The 16,369-nt window shown below is 52.4% G+C and overlaps 1 protein-coding gene across 2 annotated transcripts in view; it reads right to left on the minus strand.

Annotated features, from left to right (window-relative positions):
• Positions 1 to 1,251: 1,251 nt before the first annotated feature.
• Positions 1,252 to 16,369, minus strand: part of RHPN1 (rhophilin Rho GTPase binding protein 1) — a 36,614-nt gene continuing 21,496 nt past the window's right edge. For both annotated transcript variants that reach the window (XM_075415447.1, XM_075415446.1), the window contains exons 4-15: positions 15,406 to 15,481; positions 14,948 to 15,025; positions 13,806 to 13,930; positions 13,330 to 13,496; positions 12,094 to 12,281; positions 11,779 to 11,935; positions 9,550 to 9,669; positions 7,119 to 7,313; positions 6,751 to 6,827; positions 5,243 to 5,389; positions 3,797 to 3,955; positions 1,252 to 3,327 (exon numbers count right to left, since the gene is read on the minus strand). In XM_075415447.1, coding sequence (XP_075271562.1) covers positions 3,133 to 3,327; positions 3,797 to 3,955; positions 5,243 to 5,389; positions 6,751 to 6,827; positions 7,119 to 7,313; positions 9,550 to 9,669; positions 11,779 to 11,935; positions 12,094 to 12,281; positions 13,330 to 13,496; positions 13,806 to 13,930; positions 14,948 to 15,025; positions 15,406 to 15,481 — 1,684 coding nt within the window. In that variant the 3' untranslated portion in view covers positions 1,252 to 3,132. The remainder of the gene's footprint in view (positions 3,328 to 3,796; positions 3,956 to 5,242; positions 5,390 to 6,750; positions 6,828 to 7,118; positions 7,314 to 9,549; positions 9,670 to 11,778; positions 11,936 to 12,093; positions 12,282 to 13,329; positions 13,497 to 13,805; positions 13,931 to 14,947; positions 15,026 to 15,405; positions 15,482 to 16,369) is intronic.

The raw sequence follows: 16,369 nt of genomic DNA on the forward strand, positions 1-16,369 counted from the left end.
TAAAGTCCTTTTTTCAATGGTTCTTGTGCTTTCTACACATGTTGGCCCCCAACGCCAGCATCCTACAGGACTCCTCCACCTCCAGGTCCAGATGGAGAAGACAAGAATGCAGAGATCCAGCTCCATATCCTCTCAGGGAAGAGGGAGGGAGCATTAGGCTTTTGCTGATGAAGCACACATGTGAAAATGTCATCACAGGAGGAGGCGATCCCAGCTTTGGAGTCACGAGTTTCCTACATCAGAGGAATATAAGTGGGAAAAGGATCTACTGCAGCAGAACAACTTACTGTGGGTGTTTTAGTAAACTTCGTATGGCTGTGAGGTTGGTGCTGGGTGCAGGAGGTCTGATGAAAGGGAAAACACTTTAAATTACAAAAATATGTCAAAGTCAGATGCCATTTTAACCCTGGCTTGGTAGATACGAGACAAAGAGGCTCCCTACTATCTTTTATATATTAACCCAACGTTGAAAGCATTGACCCTGGTTCACCCCCATCTAGGGGGGTTTAAACCCAGCTCTGAGTCTCTGAAGAGAAGTTCATCTGTCCTTTCGCCTCCTGTGGGGTGCATTCTCCCTGAGCGAGGGACTTGTCTGGCTGCCAGGACCCCCAGTCCAGCCCCATGGGCTTGGTCACCCTGCAAAGATGTGGAGGGGGGAATGAAAGCGTTTCCAGTGAAACACAGACCCCCAAAGGAAAATTGAGGGAGGGGTGTCCCATGTTAAGGCTTTACTGTTTAATAGCTACCAATGAGCTCCTCGAGCACGAGTGATATCTTTGTTCCCATTGATGTGCTCTTCCAGAAACCCTTAGTGGAAACCCCCTTGGAAACCCAAACCCAGCAGATCAAAACATGCTGTGTGAAGCAGAGATGACTTCCTTGAATGATTTCCTTTTTTCTCCCAGGAGACAAGCTCCCAAAGGATCCAGCCCGAGCCCCGCTCCTCATCCCCACCTTACTTCCATGAAATAACTCATGCGACAAAGCCACCAACTCCCATTACACCATGCTGGAGATGGAGACGATGGCTCACAAAGGGCTGTGGGGCTGACCTGCATGCTTAGGCGCTCAGTTTACCTTGGATTAGATCGTACAAGAGCCAAATGATCTCTCCCAGCCTTAACAGGTCCTGATTTAGGTAAAAATGACCAAAACTCAACCCATTTGCAAGCCCAATCCAGGGCTTGTTCCTCTCCATGGCTGGTGCACCCAGTCCACCTGTGGTTCGCAATAGAGATGCGCGACAAAGTGTTTTCAAATCAGTGCTTTTTAATCCATAAAAGGTGAGAGTCCATGTACAAATTAACAAAAAAAAAAACCAAACAAAAAAACAAAAAATCAAAAGCCAAAACAAAACCATCGCTGTTAGGGAAATTACCCAGCTCGCACAAAACACAACACCTCTGCCAACGGCAACGGAGGAGTTGGGTGGTGCGGGTGGCAACGCAATGCGCAGGCTCGCCGGTTGTGCATGCTGCTTCGAAATAAATACATCTCCAGCTTGGAGACGTCGGCAACACATTTGGGATCGGGGGAAGATGTTGCCGGGATGCTTTAATGGCAAGGTGGCCTTTTCTGTGAACCCATCTCTGCTTCCTTACCACTCCCGCGCCAAGCAGCTGGCAAGATTATGTAGAAAAGCTGACTGCACCAGATGGCCTCGTGGTGGCAGCCAGATCCGTAATCCGGTCTGATGATGTCTCGGTCTACAGAGAGGCCTCTCGGTCAATAACACAGAGCTAGAAGCCCTCCTTTAATTCTCCTTAAATAAAACTGGGGCCAAACGCTTGGCACACGGGCATTGAACCACCTACAAGAAGTCATAGTACAACCCTGGCGGGATGCCTTCGCGACGATATCCCGCTGCCAGCGTGCGTTCACTTCAGTAAAATACCGCTACAAATTTGTCACGACTTAAAAAGTACAAAAATACAATTGCATCTCTGAAGGGTATTTTATACCTACCAAGATCATCCAAGCACTGAAGACCAGACAGCTCTTTAGCCTTCAGAAAAATAATGCACAAGGCAGAAATGGGATTGAGAAAATTTTGCCAATATATCTAAGCACTTATTCAGAGTCTCCCAGCATTTCCAGTACAATTACCAAGATGTATGTATCCATCAGCCCAGCTCGGGTACGAATGCTGACAGCACAGTGTTAGGGTATTAGCAACGTGTGCAAGATCCAATACTAGCACAAATTTAGTAGTTTAATAATCTGGAGGAGCTATCTTCCTGGAATTTTAATCTCATACCAAGAAAAAAAGCAAGGCTCTTAGCTATTAATCTACTCACATGTTTAGGGCAATCCACCTCTACTGATTAAAAAAGCGAGACAACAAATGCACGTTAAGTCTTTCCCTTTTCTTCCAAAGAAGCACCCTGTGCAGCTGGGCTGTATTTGCTGGGCCAACCAGGGTATCCGTTAAAAAAACCCTAAAAAGCACTAAAAAATAGTCAAACCCATCCTAACTTCAACCCATTTCATTAGGACATTCCCAACTGGTACCGTGGCAGTGCTGCCTGGGCACGTCTGCGCTCAACCCCATGATGGGATCACCACGAGTCATCCATGTCCAGGCTATCTGCCCTCCTGAAAAGGGGGAGTCGAAGGTGACCTCCAGCTGGAGCTGCTGAATGATTCAGCTCTGCCAGCAGCTCGCGGTGAGTGGTGGCAGTGATGCCATCTTCCACCTTGCAGAGAAAGCCTAGGAGACACTAAAGAAGGTTACAGCTTTTGCTTTAATGGCTGGGGCTTGGTTTGGCTGTTCCTCGCACTGAGCAGAAGACACAAACCAGTCCCTGCTTCATACCAAAGCACAGCTCCCCCCGACCCCTTAAGAGCAAAAATACAAAAAAAAAAAATTAAAATTAAGAATAAATCAGTGTTTCCCCACATTGTTTAGCTGAGGATCATTTAACGCGGGAGTTGGGAGATGGAAGAGTCCGGTACTGTGCATCGCTCGCCTCTTCGGAGAGGATCCGACCAGCGGCATGTCCCCGGGATGGGGTGGGGGGGGTCCTTGCAGCACCGACACCAGCGCAGCCTGGACAGGCCACCAGTGCTTGCGAGGGTCCACGGGCAGCCAGCCCCGGAGCTCACGGGACATGACCTAGCCTGGCTGCCGCTTCAGTACATGGCCTCGTTGTCTCCCACCGTGGTGAAGGGGACGCCGTAGGTGCTCTTCTTGCTCCGCTTGCTCTTCTTGCTCCAGACCAACAGCGTGCTGGCACTTTTGCTGTTCATCAGGCTCTTTCGGCTGTTCTCCTTGTTGCTCTTCAGCATCCCGCTGCCCGAGGACATCGCCGCTGCCTTCTTGTCTGCCTGTTTGGGGAGTGGAGAGGGGTGTGAAGCTGGACAGCTTCCATGTCACAGGATGTGGTTTAGTAGGCATGGTGGTGATGGGTTAATGGTTGGACTCGATGATCTTAGAGGTCTTTTCCAACCTTAACTCGATGATCTTAGAGGTCTTTTCCAACCTATGATTCTAAGCTAGGGTAGCATCTGGGCTGCAAACGTGGTGCTTGACTTCAGCCCTGCACCTCCATCCCACAAGCAAGACACTGGGGAACCTCTGCCCCCCATGGAGCTGCCTGCTTCAGTGCTTGGCTCGACACTAAGAGTGAAAGAGCAAAGCTTTCAGCCCCTGGAAATCCTGCTTCGTATTTCCTAAGCCAGCTGCAAACAAACCTGCCATGCCGGACACAGTGCAGAGCCTTGTTTAAGCAGACCACAGACCATTTCTCCCCCCAAGACCTGCAATGTCCCACCTAAGGCTTGGGACGTGACTTACAGCTTTCGGTCCCTCCGAGCCTTGCAGGGTTATCACCCCGATCTCCACTCCCTCTTCCCCAGTGCTCTTCAGAAGCTGCACCACCTCAGCGTGCTTGGACCACTTGCAGTCCTTGCCGTTCACCGAGATGATGTAGTCTCCCTCCTTCAGCCCAGCTTCCTGCGGGGGAAGGGAGAAGATGCACATTTGAGCTCATGGATGCTGTTGCATGAGGTCTGCTCAGCATCCATCCCTCTGTAGGACCCAGTCCTGTGGAGATACAGGCCACAGGGAGGGCTGGGGTCCACCCTCCACGGACAGCACAAGACAACCGATGCCTCCACCACCCTAAAGACTTTACAGCTGCTTTGCAGTGTGCACGCAAAAGTGGGATGCTCTATGGACTAAGGAGCTTTTTTTGAAGCTATGGCGATTGCCACACTTGACATCCAGCATGCTATAAAATCCCAGCCCCGTGACTTTTTACAGCCTTGGAAAAAGTGCATCCAGCTCTGAGTCTGACTCTTACATAAAGATTAAATGCCGTGGGTCTCCAGAAAAAGATATAAAAAAAATATTGCCTGCAAGCCTGGATCCTTGAGGAAACACAGCAGGCTCAGCAAGGTTCTCTGCACACTCTTCATTCATCAAGGCATCAACAAGGCTCTTGACATGCTTGAAGGAAAGCACATGGCAGCTTGGGGCTGTGGGGCCAGCATCGGAGCTAGGAGAAACCCAGCCAGGACATGCTGGACCAATTGCAGTGGAGGTTTAGAAACTTGTCCACATGGGGACACTCGCAGATTGGCGACCATCTGGAGACCAATCCCACCCCAGCCAAGTGCAATGAATGTTAGTAGCCCAAGGGGACAAAACTGCTGTCCAGATATGGACATATATGGTCTTTCAGATTATTTTAGTCTCCTATAACAGGATGTGATCCTGCTGCTAAGCAGCGTGTTGTTACAGAGATGCTGGGCTCTGGACGGCAGGGTCGACGCTGAGCAGTGCTGAGAGGGGAGACCTTTCGGGCATCCAACCGGGATGCTCCAGAAAGCTTCTGCTGGAAAACAAAGTTGTCCTTGATCCATCAGAAAGCCCATACAGTGAGTGTTCACTGAGATAACTGGCGTTTCAGACTTGCCATCTTGTTCCATCCACTGTCACCTCCCAAAATGGGGGAGAAGGGACCTGGGTGCTTGCCAAAGAGAGGCTGCCAGCAGTTAAAAACGGAGCTAACCTCCGTATTTTTTCCATTGCTGTCTCCTAAAAAACTCTCAATTCTTTCATGACACCCATCTGCAAGCCCCGGGTTGAGATCTGACAGGGATAAGTCTCCACTTGAGCACACCAATGCAGTTGCCAACTGAGTGTAAAGACCTAGAACCACCTGGTACCCCTCAAAGCAATGCCCAGCACCCCTTTTCCAGCATCCCCATGGGGACAGCAAAGGCCAAGGGTACTCACAGCCGCGCAGCCCCCCGGGATGACACCGGCGATGAGGACAGGGGAGTCTCCTCGCAGTGTAAAGCCAAAGCCGTTCTCTCCTCTCATCAGGTGGACTCTCCGCACCGGGTACCACTTGTTTTTGGCCGAGAAAACCGAGAGGGGCCCCTGGGGTAAGGCAGAAACACGGAAAGCACCTTTCAGTGTCAGAACAACATCCCGAGGATGGGCAACCTTGCAAAACACCCACTGATAGGGAGGAGGCAGACCAAGAAAGCTTGTCTTTTGCATTTAACGATGTGATTTTGAGCCTGCCCAATGTTTTACCGTGCCTGCACGTCCAAAAATGCAGATTTATGCACTATAAGCTACAGGTGCTTAAAGGTCCATGTCAGACACTGGCTTTATGAGCAGTACCACAGGTCCGTGCAGGTTGGGAAGGACCTCACGAGGCGTCTCATCCAACCCTCTGCCCAGAGCTTAGGTCTGGACATCAGCCCCCAGCACTGCCCCGCTCCTACAAGGCAGGAGGATGTGGTCTCAGGACGGTCAGCGAGCTGGCATCAGTTTAGACACAACAATCCTGAAACAGAAAGCTCCAGTGGGCAGAGCTGGCTCCTTAATTCAGGAAATAAAACCCATTGCCCAAGAAGAAACAACGAGGCTTGAGGTTTTTCACCGCTGCCTGGCTCTGGGAGACACAGCCCAGCTGGGGTGGACAGCAGTGTGTGTGAGGTGGTGGGTCAGGTCACCTCTTCAGGATCCACACACCCACCCCCTCAGAATCACAGAATGTTCGGGGTTGGCAGAGACCTCTGTGGGTCACCCAGTCCAACCCTCCTGCCGAAGCAGGGTCACCCAGAGCAGGCTGCACAGGACCGCGTCTAGGTGGGTCTTGAATATCTCCAGAGAAGGAGACTCCACAACCTCCCTGGAAACCCTCCCCAATCTTTCCTATTTTCCTGTCTTTTTCCTACTTTCCTATCCCCACAGGAGCAGGATATACCTGCCTGTCCTGGGGCTGCTCAAAAGCAGAGATGCCCAACGTCTCCCGGGGCTCAGCCAGGTCCCACAGCAGCCCTGAAGCTCAGCCCTGATCCCCAGGACCCTGTAAGCCTAAAGAGGGTAGGGGCGAAGGTCCAGTGGGATTTTCCTAGTGCCTCCCAGCTGGCACCACCCTGCTCTGCTCCCCCAACAAGCTTCCACTACAGGGTCCCTTCGGTCCTTCTTGAGTAAAGCCCACCCAAAATGCCTCTGTCCACTCCCCTGTGCACTGGAGGATCTTCATGACCCATTTAGATCTTGCTGAGACAGATCTGTGCCCTCCCACCCCTCCTCCTGTCCAGGTCCGTGCCTGTGAGGAGGCAGCTCGCCTTCCTTGGAAAGCAGCCTGCAAGCGCAGCGGCTGCACCGGGAGAGGGAGAAGAGGCTTGCGGGGAGGAAGGAAACCAGGCAAGCAGAGCATGCAGGGGAGGGAGGAGGAGATGTCTGCTCCCTTGGGGCAACCTCCATCCCGTAGCTGTACGTACCAGCCTGTGGAAGAGGTCGGTCACCTTCACCTGGGAGAAGTTGGGGGATTTGATCTCTGGTTTCTGGTGCGTTTTGGCTAGCGGTAGGGAGAGAAAAGCACATATGTCGGGGTCAGGTAGTTGCGGGCAGCTGCTGCCTCTCCATCATGCTCCCCAAGAAGCGGTGATGTGACCCACAAGAGCTGGGACCTGCTCAGGCAGCTGCCAGACACTCAGCCCGAAACCCCGACTCCCACCAGTGATGCTCCACCGCTGTGGAGGGAGCTCTGGTCCGCAGCGACATGCCACAAACTCACCGCGGAGTTTGCCCACCCCATGGAACCTGCCACAAATCCCCTCCCCAGGTACACCCCCAAAAAAACACTCACGGTGAATATCCGGGGCATCTCCGGTTTCAAAGAAGTCCTCCTCATGGTCGATTTCTGAATACTTGCCCAGCGAACGTTTGTGGGCGAAGGAGAGGACCTCCTGGAGGATATCCATCTTCCTCAGGATCTTGCACAAGCCGTGGATCCTCATGGCTTCCTCGTGCTTCATGATGGCTTTCTTCAGATGAGCTTTGCCTGCAAGGGAGCAGAGAGATCGCAGCCCGAGCAGAGCGGAGCAGCCCCGTCGCCGTTCCCTCTCCGCTCGCTCGGCTGCCCACGGATGACAGCAGCCTCCGCGGCTGTGTCACCCGACGTGACTCAGGGACAGCCCAGTCACGTTCGCAGCCCTGCCAGGCGTTCAACGTGCAGTAAATGGAGTAGGTCCCAGCCGTCAGCTCGAGCCCCCGATGTAGGGCTGGGAAGGGACCTTGAAGGGTGACCTACTTCACTCCCCTGGTGCCGGTGGCGGAGCTGGCAGATGTTCCCAAAAACCACCGGTGAAGGAGCCGCCACCACGTCACACCGCCCCCAAAGTCCCTCCTAACACTTAACCTCAATCTCCTCTGCAAATTAACTTCTCTCCATCGCCTTGCGTCCCCCGAGGCAGGGACATGGAGGACAATCGAGCTCTGTCCTCCCGGTGACAGCCTTTTAGCTTCGGGAAGATGCAACACGTCTCCCTCATTTCTAGGCTAAGAAAAGCCTTCTCCTTCCCCTTCAGGTCCTGCTTTCCACCCTTTTCGGCCTCTGCTCTTGCTTTTCTTCTCTCAACTTGCCTTCAAAGTGTTTCCACCCTTGTGAAAACGGAACGGCCGAAAAATGGCCAGAAGAGATGAAATCATGACGACCCACAGATATCAATGCAAACATCTCCTTTGCGACAGACTGCAACCAAGATACCCGTATCCAGCGCTAAACTACCAAAAAAGATATATATATACACACACACACGTATCATAGAAACACGTGTGCCTGCAGCAGCTCCAGTTTTAGGACACACGGTGGCAACATAACCCAGGGAGACGGCTGGAGTTTGCTCCAGACTCTTCTAAGAACCACAGCCAGTGGCCTGAAGACCTCTGCTTTCCCCCACGAGAAATTGCAATCAAGGAAATATACTGAGGCTGGATGGAAAGCAGGGAGGAAGAGGCTCTCTGAAATAACTGTATCAAACGCAATCAATCGTATTTTACCAAAGCACCCATAGCCAGGCCCATCCATGGGCAAGCAAATAACTACATTTTACTGATTTTCATCAACGCCTGCAATTTTCAAGAGATCACTGGGAACAGAGGTCAAGCATGGAAGCTGTGAAAGCTTTTGGCTCCCCTCTGTTCAGAGGAATACATCACATCTGATAAAACATAATGTTATAATACTAGGAGACAAGGGAAAAGGAAAAAAATATCCTTTCAGGGAGATGGTTTTGATAGTGCAAGTTTCTTGCCTTCCTGTAAATCAAAACCAGAGCTGAGGCTGGTGTCTGCATTTCATTTTTCACTGGCAAATGTTGAATGGAGCCCGTTCCCCCCAAGAACGGGAAGAGCTGGAAGCTGGGTTGATGCAAACTGGGAAACCAGATAACAGCAGCTGAGGGTGTTGGGGTGGTGTTACCATCACACTTTGGTTTTGGGGTTCATTTAGGGAGTCTCCTCACGCACTTCCTCCAACTCCCATCCCCAGCAGTGAAACCTGGCCGAGCAGCTGGAAGGAGTTTGCTGGGGTCGGCGACACGACAAACGCATTCCTGGTGGGACCCATTTCCTTTCCTACATGTGCAATGAGGGGAAAGAGCACCGAAAGGCAGCTCATGGAGGAAGCAAACAGGAGCTGACGCCCCAAAATCAGGGCGCTGAGCTTGCTCTCATTGGAGCCTCCTTGGGGAGAGGCTGCCAAAACATGACTTCAGCTGAATAAGCAACGCTCTGTTTTTACCCTGAAGCTGAAAATCTGCATGGGAGGAAGCTCTCGTCTCCCAAGCCTTTCGATGCAGCTAAAAAGCCACCCCCTAGCATCTGCTGTGTCTTCTTGTCATCAAGCCAAATCAGCAGCGAGCCCAAGCCAAGGAGCTTCCAGGATCAGCGTGTCCCTACGGATTTCTCCATGCTGTGAGGTGACATTACCTGGCTCAGAACACCTCGGCATTTGAGGTTTTATCGTCAAACTTGGCTGGACAGGTTGGTGCAAGCACTGTGAGTTGGTCCTCAACACCGTAATAAGGAACTGTGACACTGTCTTGTCTTCCCAGGGAGGCTTTTCTCAAAGAAGGCCAAAAAAAAAGGTGTCTTTGCATGGAGACATCCCCCGACAGCTCATCACATTCTTTTGTGGAGACCATGCCTACATGGGCAGCGTTCCAGCGGGGCTCACTGCCCGTGCACCAACGGTTGATCGCAAGAATCAGGGTCTTTGCCCCAATGGATGCACTTACCCAGCTTCCTCCTCTCCTCAGGGTCCTGCAGCAGGACACGGAGCGATGGTCCCTCTGGCATGGTGACGTGGAACTGGATAAAAACCTTCTCCTGCTCTGGTAGTTCAGCATCAGATGCCGCTGTGTGAAAAATGTGGGTGGGGATGGGCTTAGACAGAAGTCAGGGTGCTGCCTGGCCACCCACACCCCATGGCAGTGGTGACAAGGCAACCACGAAGCCACATACATGCTCATGTGGCCCTGATAACTTCAGCAGCAGCTTCCTCTCACCCAACCACAGCCTCCAATGACCACCAAGACATCACCGATGGAGAGGGATGAGTTATTACATTCAAAGCTGCACCAGGCTTTGAAGCCAAGTGCAGGATTTCTCCTGTGTGCAACACAAGTATCCGGCTCTTTCGACTCCTTCCATCCTTTGCTCCGGTCTGGAAGCAGGATTGGAAATCAAGAGCCCTGGGTTTTGCCCACCTGGAGGTTGATAACATGGAGCCAAGTCTGACAACAACTAAAACACAAGAGCTGGGGAGATTAAAGCGGAATTTGGGAGCTGAGCTCTCCTTGCTGTGCCTGGGACCCCTGCATGGGCAGAGAGCTTGCAGTGCAACCAAGGTGGTCCTTCGATGGAGAAACCAAGACTGACAGAGCTTGCATAGGCACTCCAAGCACCATGCTGGGCTCTGTATGCGTGATTTTTACACCTTTATTTCCAGCCAAAGCTGTCCCTAATCCCCTTTGGCTGACAGGGAGCTCAGGGTTGGATGGCAGCCTCCTCATCTGCGCACAGAGTGTGATACGAAGGAACCCAGCGGGCTCCAGGGAGCTTTATGGACTTGCTGGTCTGAATGTTAGGAGATCTCAAAGCTTGATGAGCACCCCCAGCACAGGCACCCAGCAGGCTGGGAACCAGCAGCTCCAGGGCTGGCTCTCCCCATGCCAACCCTCCCCGTGCCAGCATCCCTGGGGGATTAAATTGCAGCATAAGGAGTTTATTGCTGGCTGGTTGTGGGAGTAAAAGTTTTGTTATTCTAAACAAGGGGGTCAGGGAGAGGCAGCGAGCAGGCACGTGAGATCTCAACAGCATGCTCTGGATGGAGCAAAAAAAATCCCCAAACACCCAAATTAGGCATCTCCTGCAGATCTGTGTTTCCCTCAGCACCTAAGGTCAGGCAAACAGCCTCAAAATTTTAGGGGAAAGGTTTGTCCTGTCCCTTGTAACCCCATACAAACCTGGCCCCAACACCATCCTCTACTATTTCTGTCTTTAAGCTGCTCCAGCCCCACGGGTACCTCTTTCTCTCTCCTGTCTCTGCCCCAGCAGATCTTCTTGCTCAATCCTGCTTCTGCAACGCCTACACGGCACAAGCCCGGCAGCAAGATTTCGGGCAGGCTCCGGAGCGGGGGAGGATGCTGGGACAGTCTGGCAGCCGTTGCCGTCACCGGCACAGCACTGCTTTCGGCAGCCATCCCCCAAAAAGTCCCCCAGCCTGTCCTTGGCCACCCCATCAAGTGCTGGGTTGGCATCACAGGTCACAGCATGCGTCGGCTGCCCACCCCCAGATCCTCTGCCTGATCTGAAATCGCTCGCACGGGTGTCGGCGATGGCGCAGACGGAGATCACGGGTCACATCCTACGTCCACGCTCCAGCTGGCTTCATGGAGCCACGTCAGCCCGGCTCTGCGACAGCCACACGTACCCTGCTGCCAGCCCCTCACCACCCTGGGGTGCCCAGGGCAGCCGCTCACGAGGCTGGCAGTTAAATCTGAGTTGCCCAGACCAGTTTGTCCAGGGATATCCTGGGGTTTTTTGAGGTTTATTTTTAGTTTTTGAAGCCCCTGGCTGGACCACCACAAGGACCAGGTGCCTCAGAGGATGCTCAGCTGAGGACATCAGCACTTGTGTGGTCAGCAGGCACCTGACCCCCTAATTCACCCATCAAGCCCCAAAGGGGACAGCAGGTGACATCCCTACAGCACCTTGTTGCTCACCTTCTTGGAAGGACTTTGCAAACCAGAAATATGGGGGAAATCTGCCCTGTGCATGAATCGCTGAGTCAGTAAGCGAAATCAATAGCTCAGAGAATCCCAAAAATTTCAGATTTTGTATCCATCTACCCTGTGCATATGCCCTTTCACCTCGGTTTTTTTGCAGTCCTCCCAGACACCAGGCTACCACTTGGAGCCAGAACTTGGCTGAGCAGACAGCTGCCTCCAAGCTGTAACACTCACCTGGGCAGTCGCAGAGAGCAATGGCAGCGAAGTAGTGGGAGAGGGCTTTGAAATGCTCCGACTTGACGTGGACCATGGTAGTCCAAGAGAAGGGAACGTAATCCTTCACGTGGGCTTGGGTCATTGTCTGATGCACCAGCGAGTAGGCGCCTTCCACCTGTGGGGTGTCAAAACTAAGCCACGGGTTGGGATGGAGGATGTCCATCGTGAAAGAGTGACAGCAGGCTCTCCTCTCCTTGTGGGTCTGCTGACCAGAGAAGGAGCTTCCCCAGCAGTGATAACCCCACCAGGTCCTCTCCTCCCCAGGGCGCTCACCTTTGCCGCCTCCTGGGCAAGCTGCAGCCGGGAGAGGAAGTCGTGCTGGGCACACAGCAAGGTCATCTTCTCAAAGACGCACTCCTGGACCTGGGCAACCATCAGCCGCACCAGCATGTTCAAGGAGGCTGCGCTCATATCCAGGCTGGGAGCATTGGAGAAGTTTTCCTTCAAGTAGTTAAAGGCACCTGCGTGAGGGAGAAGTTCCTGGTAGCTACCGGGCTTGTAAGCAGGAGGGTCAGACTTTTGGACCATGAAGGTTTTCCCACCAGTGGTGCAGGAGTAGAAGAGCCACCAACCCTGCTCACTTATCAAACACCTCACCATAACTGGCGGGTAAAAAGGTTGGGTGACACTCCCTTGCTATCTAAACCACCTTTGTGCCCACAGCTTTCTTCTCCAAAGACCTGTGTGATCCCAGTCCCAGGGTCCCTTTTTTCCCAGCTGCTCACAGATGGATCAGCATCTCTCCTCTCCCTAGCTCAGACATCTCCCAGCTCTCCTCTCCCTCGTTAGGATGTCCCAGTGAGGGAGAAGAGAGATGCTGATGTACCCCCTTCCGGTCACTGTCAGGTCATCAAGGTTCATGGTCCCTTGGAGATGCACTGACCCTACCTCACAGAATCACAGAATGTTAGGGGTTGGAAGGGACCTCTGTGGGTCATCTAGTCCAACTCCCCTGCCAAAGCAGGGTCACCTACAGCAGGCTGCACAGGACCGCTTCCAGGCGGGTCTTGAATATCTCCTGAGAAGGAGACTCCACAGCCTCTCTGGGCAGCCTGTTCCAGGGCTCCATCACACTCAGAGAGAAGAAGTTTTTCCTCATGTTCAGCTGGAACTTCTTCTGCTTCAGTTTGTGCCCGTTGCCCTTTGTCCTGTCACTGGGCACCACTGAAAAGAGTCTGGCCCCATCCTCCTGACACCCACCCTGCAGATATTTAGAAGCATTTCTAAGGTCCCCTCTCAGCCTTCTCTTCTTCAGGCTGAACAAGCCCAGCTCCCTCAGCCTTTCCTCAGAGGAGAGATGCTCCAGCCCCCTCCTCATCCTCGTAGCCCTCCTCTGGACTCTCTCCAGTAGCTCCTCATCTTTCTTGAACTGGGGAGCCCAGAACTGGACACATCTCTCTTTGCACGACTGCTCCCTCCCTTCCTTGCACTCATGAGGATTACTCCTACCCCATGGAAATGCTGCCTGCATGCCCCCGGGGAGCTGGGGAATGAAGGAAACCCACGTACCGGCCGCCTTCTGAAAGGCGTCGATGGCCTGGTTGAGCCCCGGCAGGGATGCACGGTCCTGCCGCGCTCCGATCTGGGTGTGCAGGGCTCCGATGTTGAAGAGCACGCTGCCCTTCTCGAAGGCCAGCGCTCGCTGGTGGGATGGGACCCCTGTCAGGGAGTCGTACCTGGGGGAGGGAAGAGTCAACGGGCTGCCCATCCCCGGATCCTCACCCACGGATGCAGGAGGGGCCTGGAGGGGTTTCAGCACTCTGCATGGGCTTGCAGCCATCATTCCCATCGTGGCTCATCCCCATGGGGCACACACTTTCCAATGCCTCCCTTAATTAATCCACCCAGGGCAACGGGAAAACCCAGCTCCTTGCATCTGCTGGCTGCAACTTTGCTGCCAAGGAAACGTTCGCATCATGGAGGCTTGGCCCTGGCTCCCTCCCGGCTCGCGAAGCCCCAGGTGGGATGGGGAAAGCTGCACAAACCAGTGGAAGAAGACACCCAGGCTTTTGTTGGGAGGGAAGAAACGGTTGTCGAGGAAGTAGAGCTGGTTATAATACTCCATCAAGAGCTCAAGCCCTGCTTCGTTGCGGCTCGGGGTGCGCATCGCCTGCGGAGGTGGGAGAGGAGACACGTTGGTGGGAAGAGAGGGGGAATACGGAAGGAAAAGTCAGATTTACAGAGCTGCACACGCTGGCCAGCCCAGGGGGAAGAAAATCCACCGGAGCTGTTAGATCAACAGGATCAGATCAACATCATCAACATGATCAGATCAATAGTGGATGAGGGGCAGTCCCTCGGCCCAGGTTCAGTCATGGGAAAGGTCGAGGAGGCACCAATTCGGTGCTGGGGCACCCAAATCCAGAGGCAGCAGCCTGGGAGCTGTGTTGGAGGCAAAGCTCATCTAAAGCAAGCTGGGATTATTATTTTGAGAGAGAAACTCATGCAAAGTCTGCTGAAATAAATGCTAGGGAAGAAATAGGATTTTTTGCTCTTAATAAAACCCCTTGAGCTTTTGACTTGACATAAGGAGGAGGGTCAGAGCTCTCCTTATGCCTAGTTTTAATCATGGGGCTTTTCACAGCTTCTGCCTTTGCAGGGCTCCCCTTCCACAGCCTGAAGAGCACACATCAGGCACTTCACAAGGGATGAGCAAGCCTCTTTCTTTCCACTCTCCCAGATCAAAGCTTCACGGCAAGGTAAAACTTGAAGTCACTTAAGAGAGTTGTTTCATAGGAAAGGAGAAAACTCACCTTTACTGGACTGCTTTATATTTCCTCTCCTCCAAGCGCCAGCTGGAGAGACAGCAGTCATTTAGCCTTGCTGGGAGGGAACTAATATTCATAAACCAGTAATAGATTGCATTATAACTTTTATTACTCTTCAGTTCTGGGTTAGCAGGGCATTAAAGAACCGGGAAAGAAAACAACCACTGAATGGTCTGCAATGTTTTGTAACCTATGAACTGAAGCCAAGGTGCTCTAGCGTAGGAATCCCGCACTCCGAGACACAAGAATAAGTGTACACTTTGGAGACAGGTTGAGGGAACCCTGGAGTAAATGTGGCACCTCCAACGAGCATTTCTGGACAAGCCAAATCAAGACTTTGCAACTCAAGGGACACTGACCTGCCGTAGCTCCATGAACTCTTTGATCTCTTTTTCAAACAAGACGCCCTCCTCTCCATAGTGTTCACTGATGAGATCCTGGATGGGGAAAGAAGAGAAAAGAAAATCCTGATTCACCCTTGGAAATAGATATTCAAGCTTTAAAGGGTGACTTTGGGCAATTCTGTATAGGCAATCTGCAAGCTCCCTCTGCAAGGAAACTTGTGCCAGGGAAAGCCATCTCCTCCCTTGCCTGGCTCTTGCTCTCCAACATCTCCAGACCCTCATCTCCCACTTGTACCATGTTTTAAGTCCAGGTCCTCCTCATAAATCTTTTTTTTTTTTCCCACTGTTCCAAAAAAGAAAACATTTTTCAGCTGCAGCATCTCCTGTACAGCGCCCAACCATACCTGAAGAGCACGATTGCTCCCCTCCATTGTCTTACATCGCATCGAGCGTGCAAAAACCCCGATGCTCACCTTCAGCGGTACCAGCAAGTCCAGCTCCTTCGTCTCCTTCAGGCCCAAAGGGATCATGGGGACGCTGATGGACTCACTGGAAGAAGACAGCAACCTATTTGGTGGTTGGTTTAAAAGCCCTGGAGAGACCTTGTGTGTTGGGGGCTAAAAATCAAGGAGCTCTTTGCCCTAGGCTTGTGCTGCTCCTATTAAAGGGTAAAAGTAGAAGATGACCCAACTCCGCTCAGCAGAAGGATTCTCTTCCTAATGTGATATTGGGAATGGCAGCGCAAGAGGATGGGTAGGCAGAAAATAACCTGAAACCATCACCCTTCTTCCTCCAGCTTCTGCTTTTCTCTCCATAGCAAGTACAATAGCAACAAAATAGGCTCCAGTAATGAAGCTGTTCTAATTACCAGCAGGGAACTGGGCGTGCTGTGAGCACAGGTCATGGATTTACCCACTCCTACGTGCTAATCTGGGCTTCGTCGCTGATAAGGACTTGCTCGGGCTGCAGCCCTGCAGCTGATATTGAAATTGTCTCCCTCTATTACAAGCAGTTGTCTAAGAATAGCTCTTCTCACAGAGTTTGATACTGTAAAACACTGAAGATGACGACGACTCTGGGAACACCCAGTTGGGGAGGGGTTTGTTGTGGAACATTAAAACAGGGCAGCTGCGCAGCACCGAGGATGCAGCGCTGCAGGATGACAGCCAGGAAGGACCATCTTTGGGGGGATTTAGCAGCTATTTCGATTTTCTGCTGCCAAGAAGTAAAGAAATGGTCTGCCCAAGCAGCAGAGCCTGGAGCACGCAGAAAATTACAGTCCTGTAGAGAGTCCTAAACTGGACCCCTCATCCGACTAATGTACACTGAGATGGGGAACAGGAACCCGCCGCGGTACCTGCAGCTCACATCGGCTCCACAAATGCTTTCCCTGACACCCATCTATCCCTCGGGAATGTCCCCAACGCCGGCACTGAG

Source organism: Opisthocomus hoazin, chromosome 3, assembly GCF_030867145.1.
Source record: "Opisthocomus hoazin isolate bOpiHoa1 chromosome 3, bOpiHoa1.hap1, whole genome shotgun sequence".
Taxonomy (NCBI): domain Eukaryota; kingdom Metazoa; phylum Chordata; class Aves; order Opisthocomiformes; family Opisthocomidae; genus Opisthocomus; species Opisthocomus hoazin.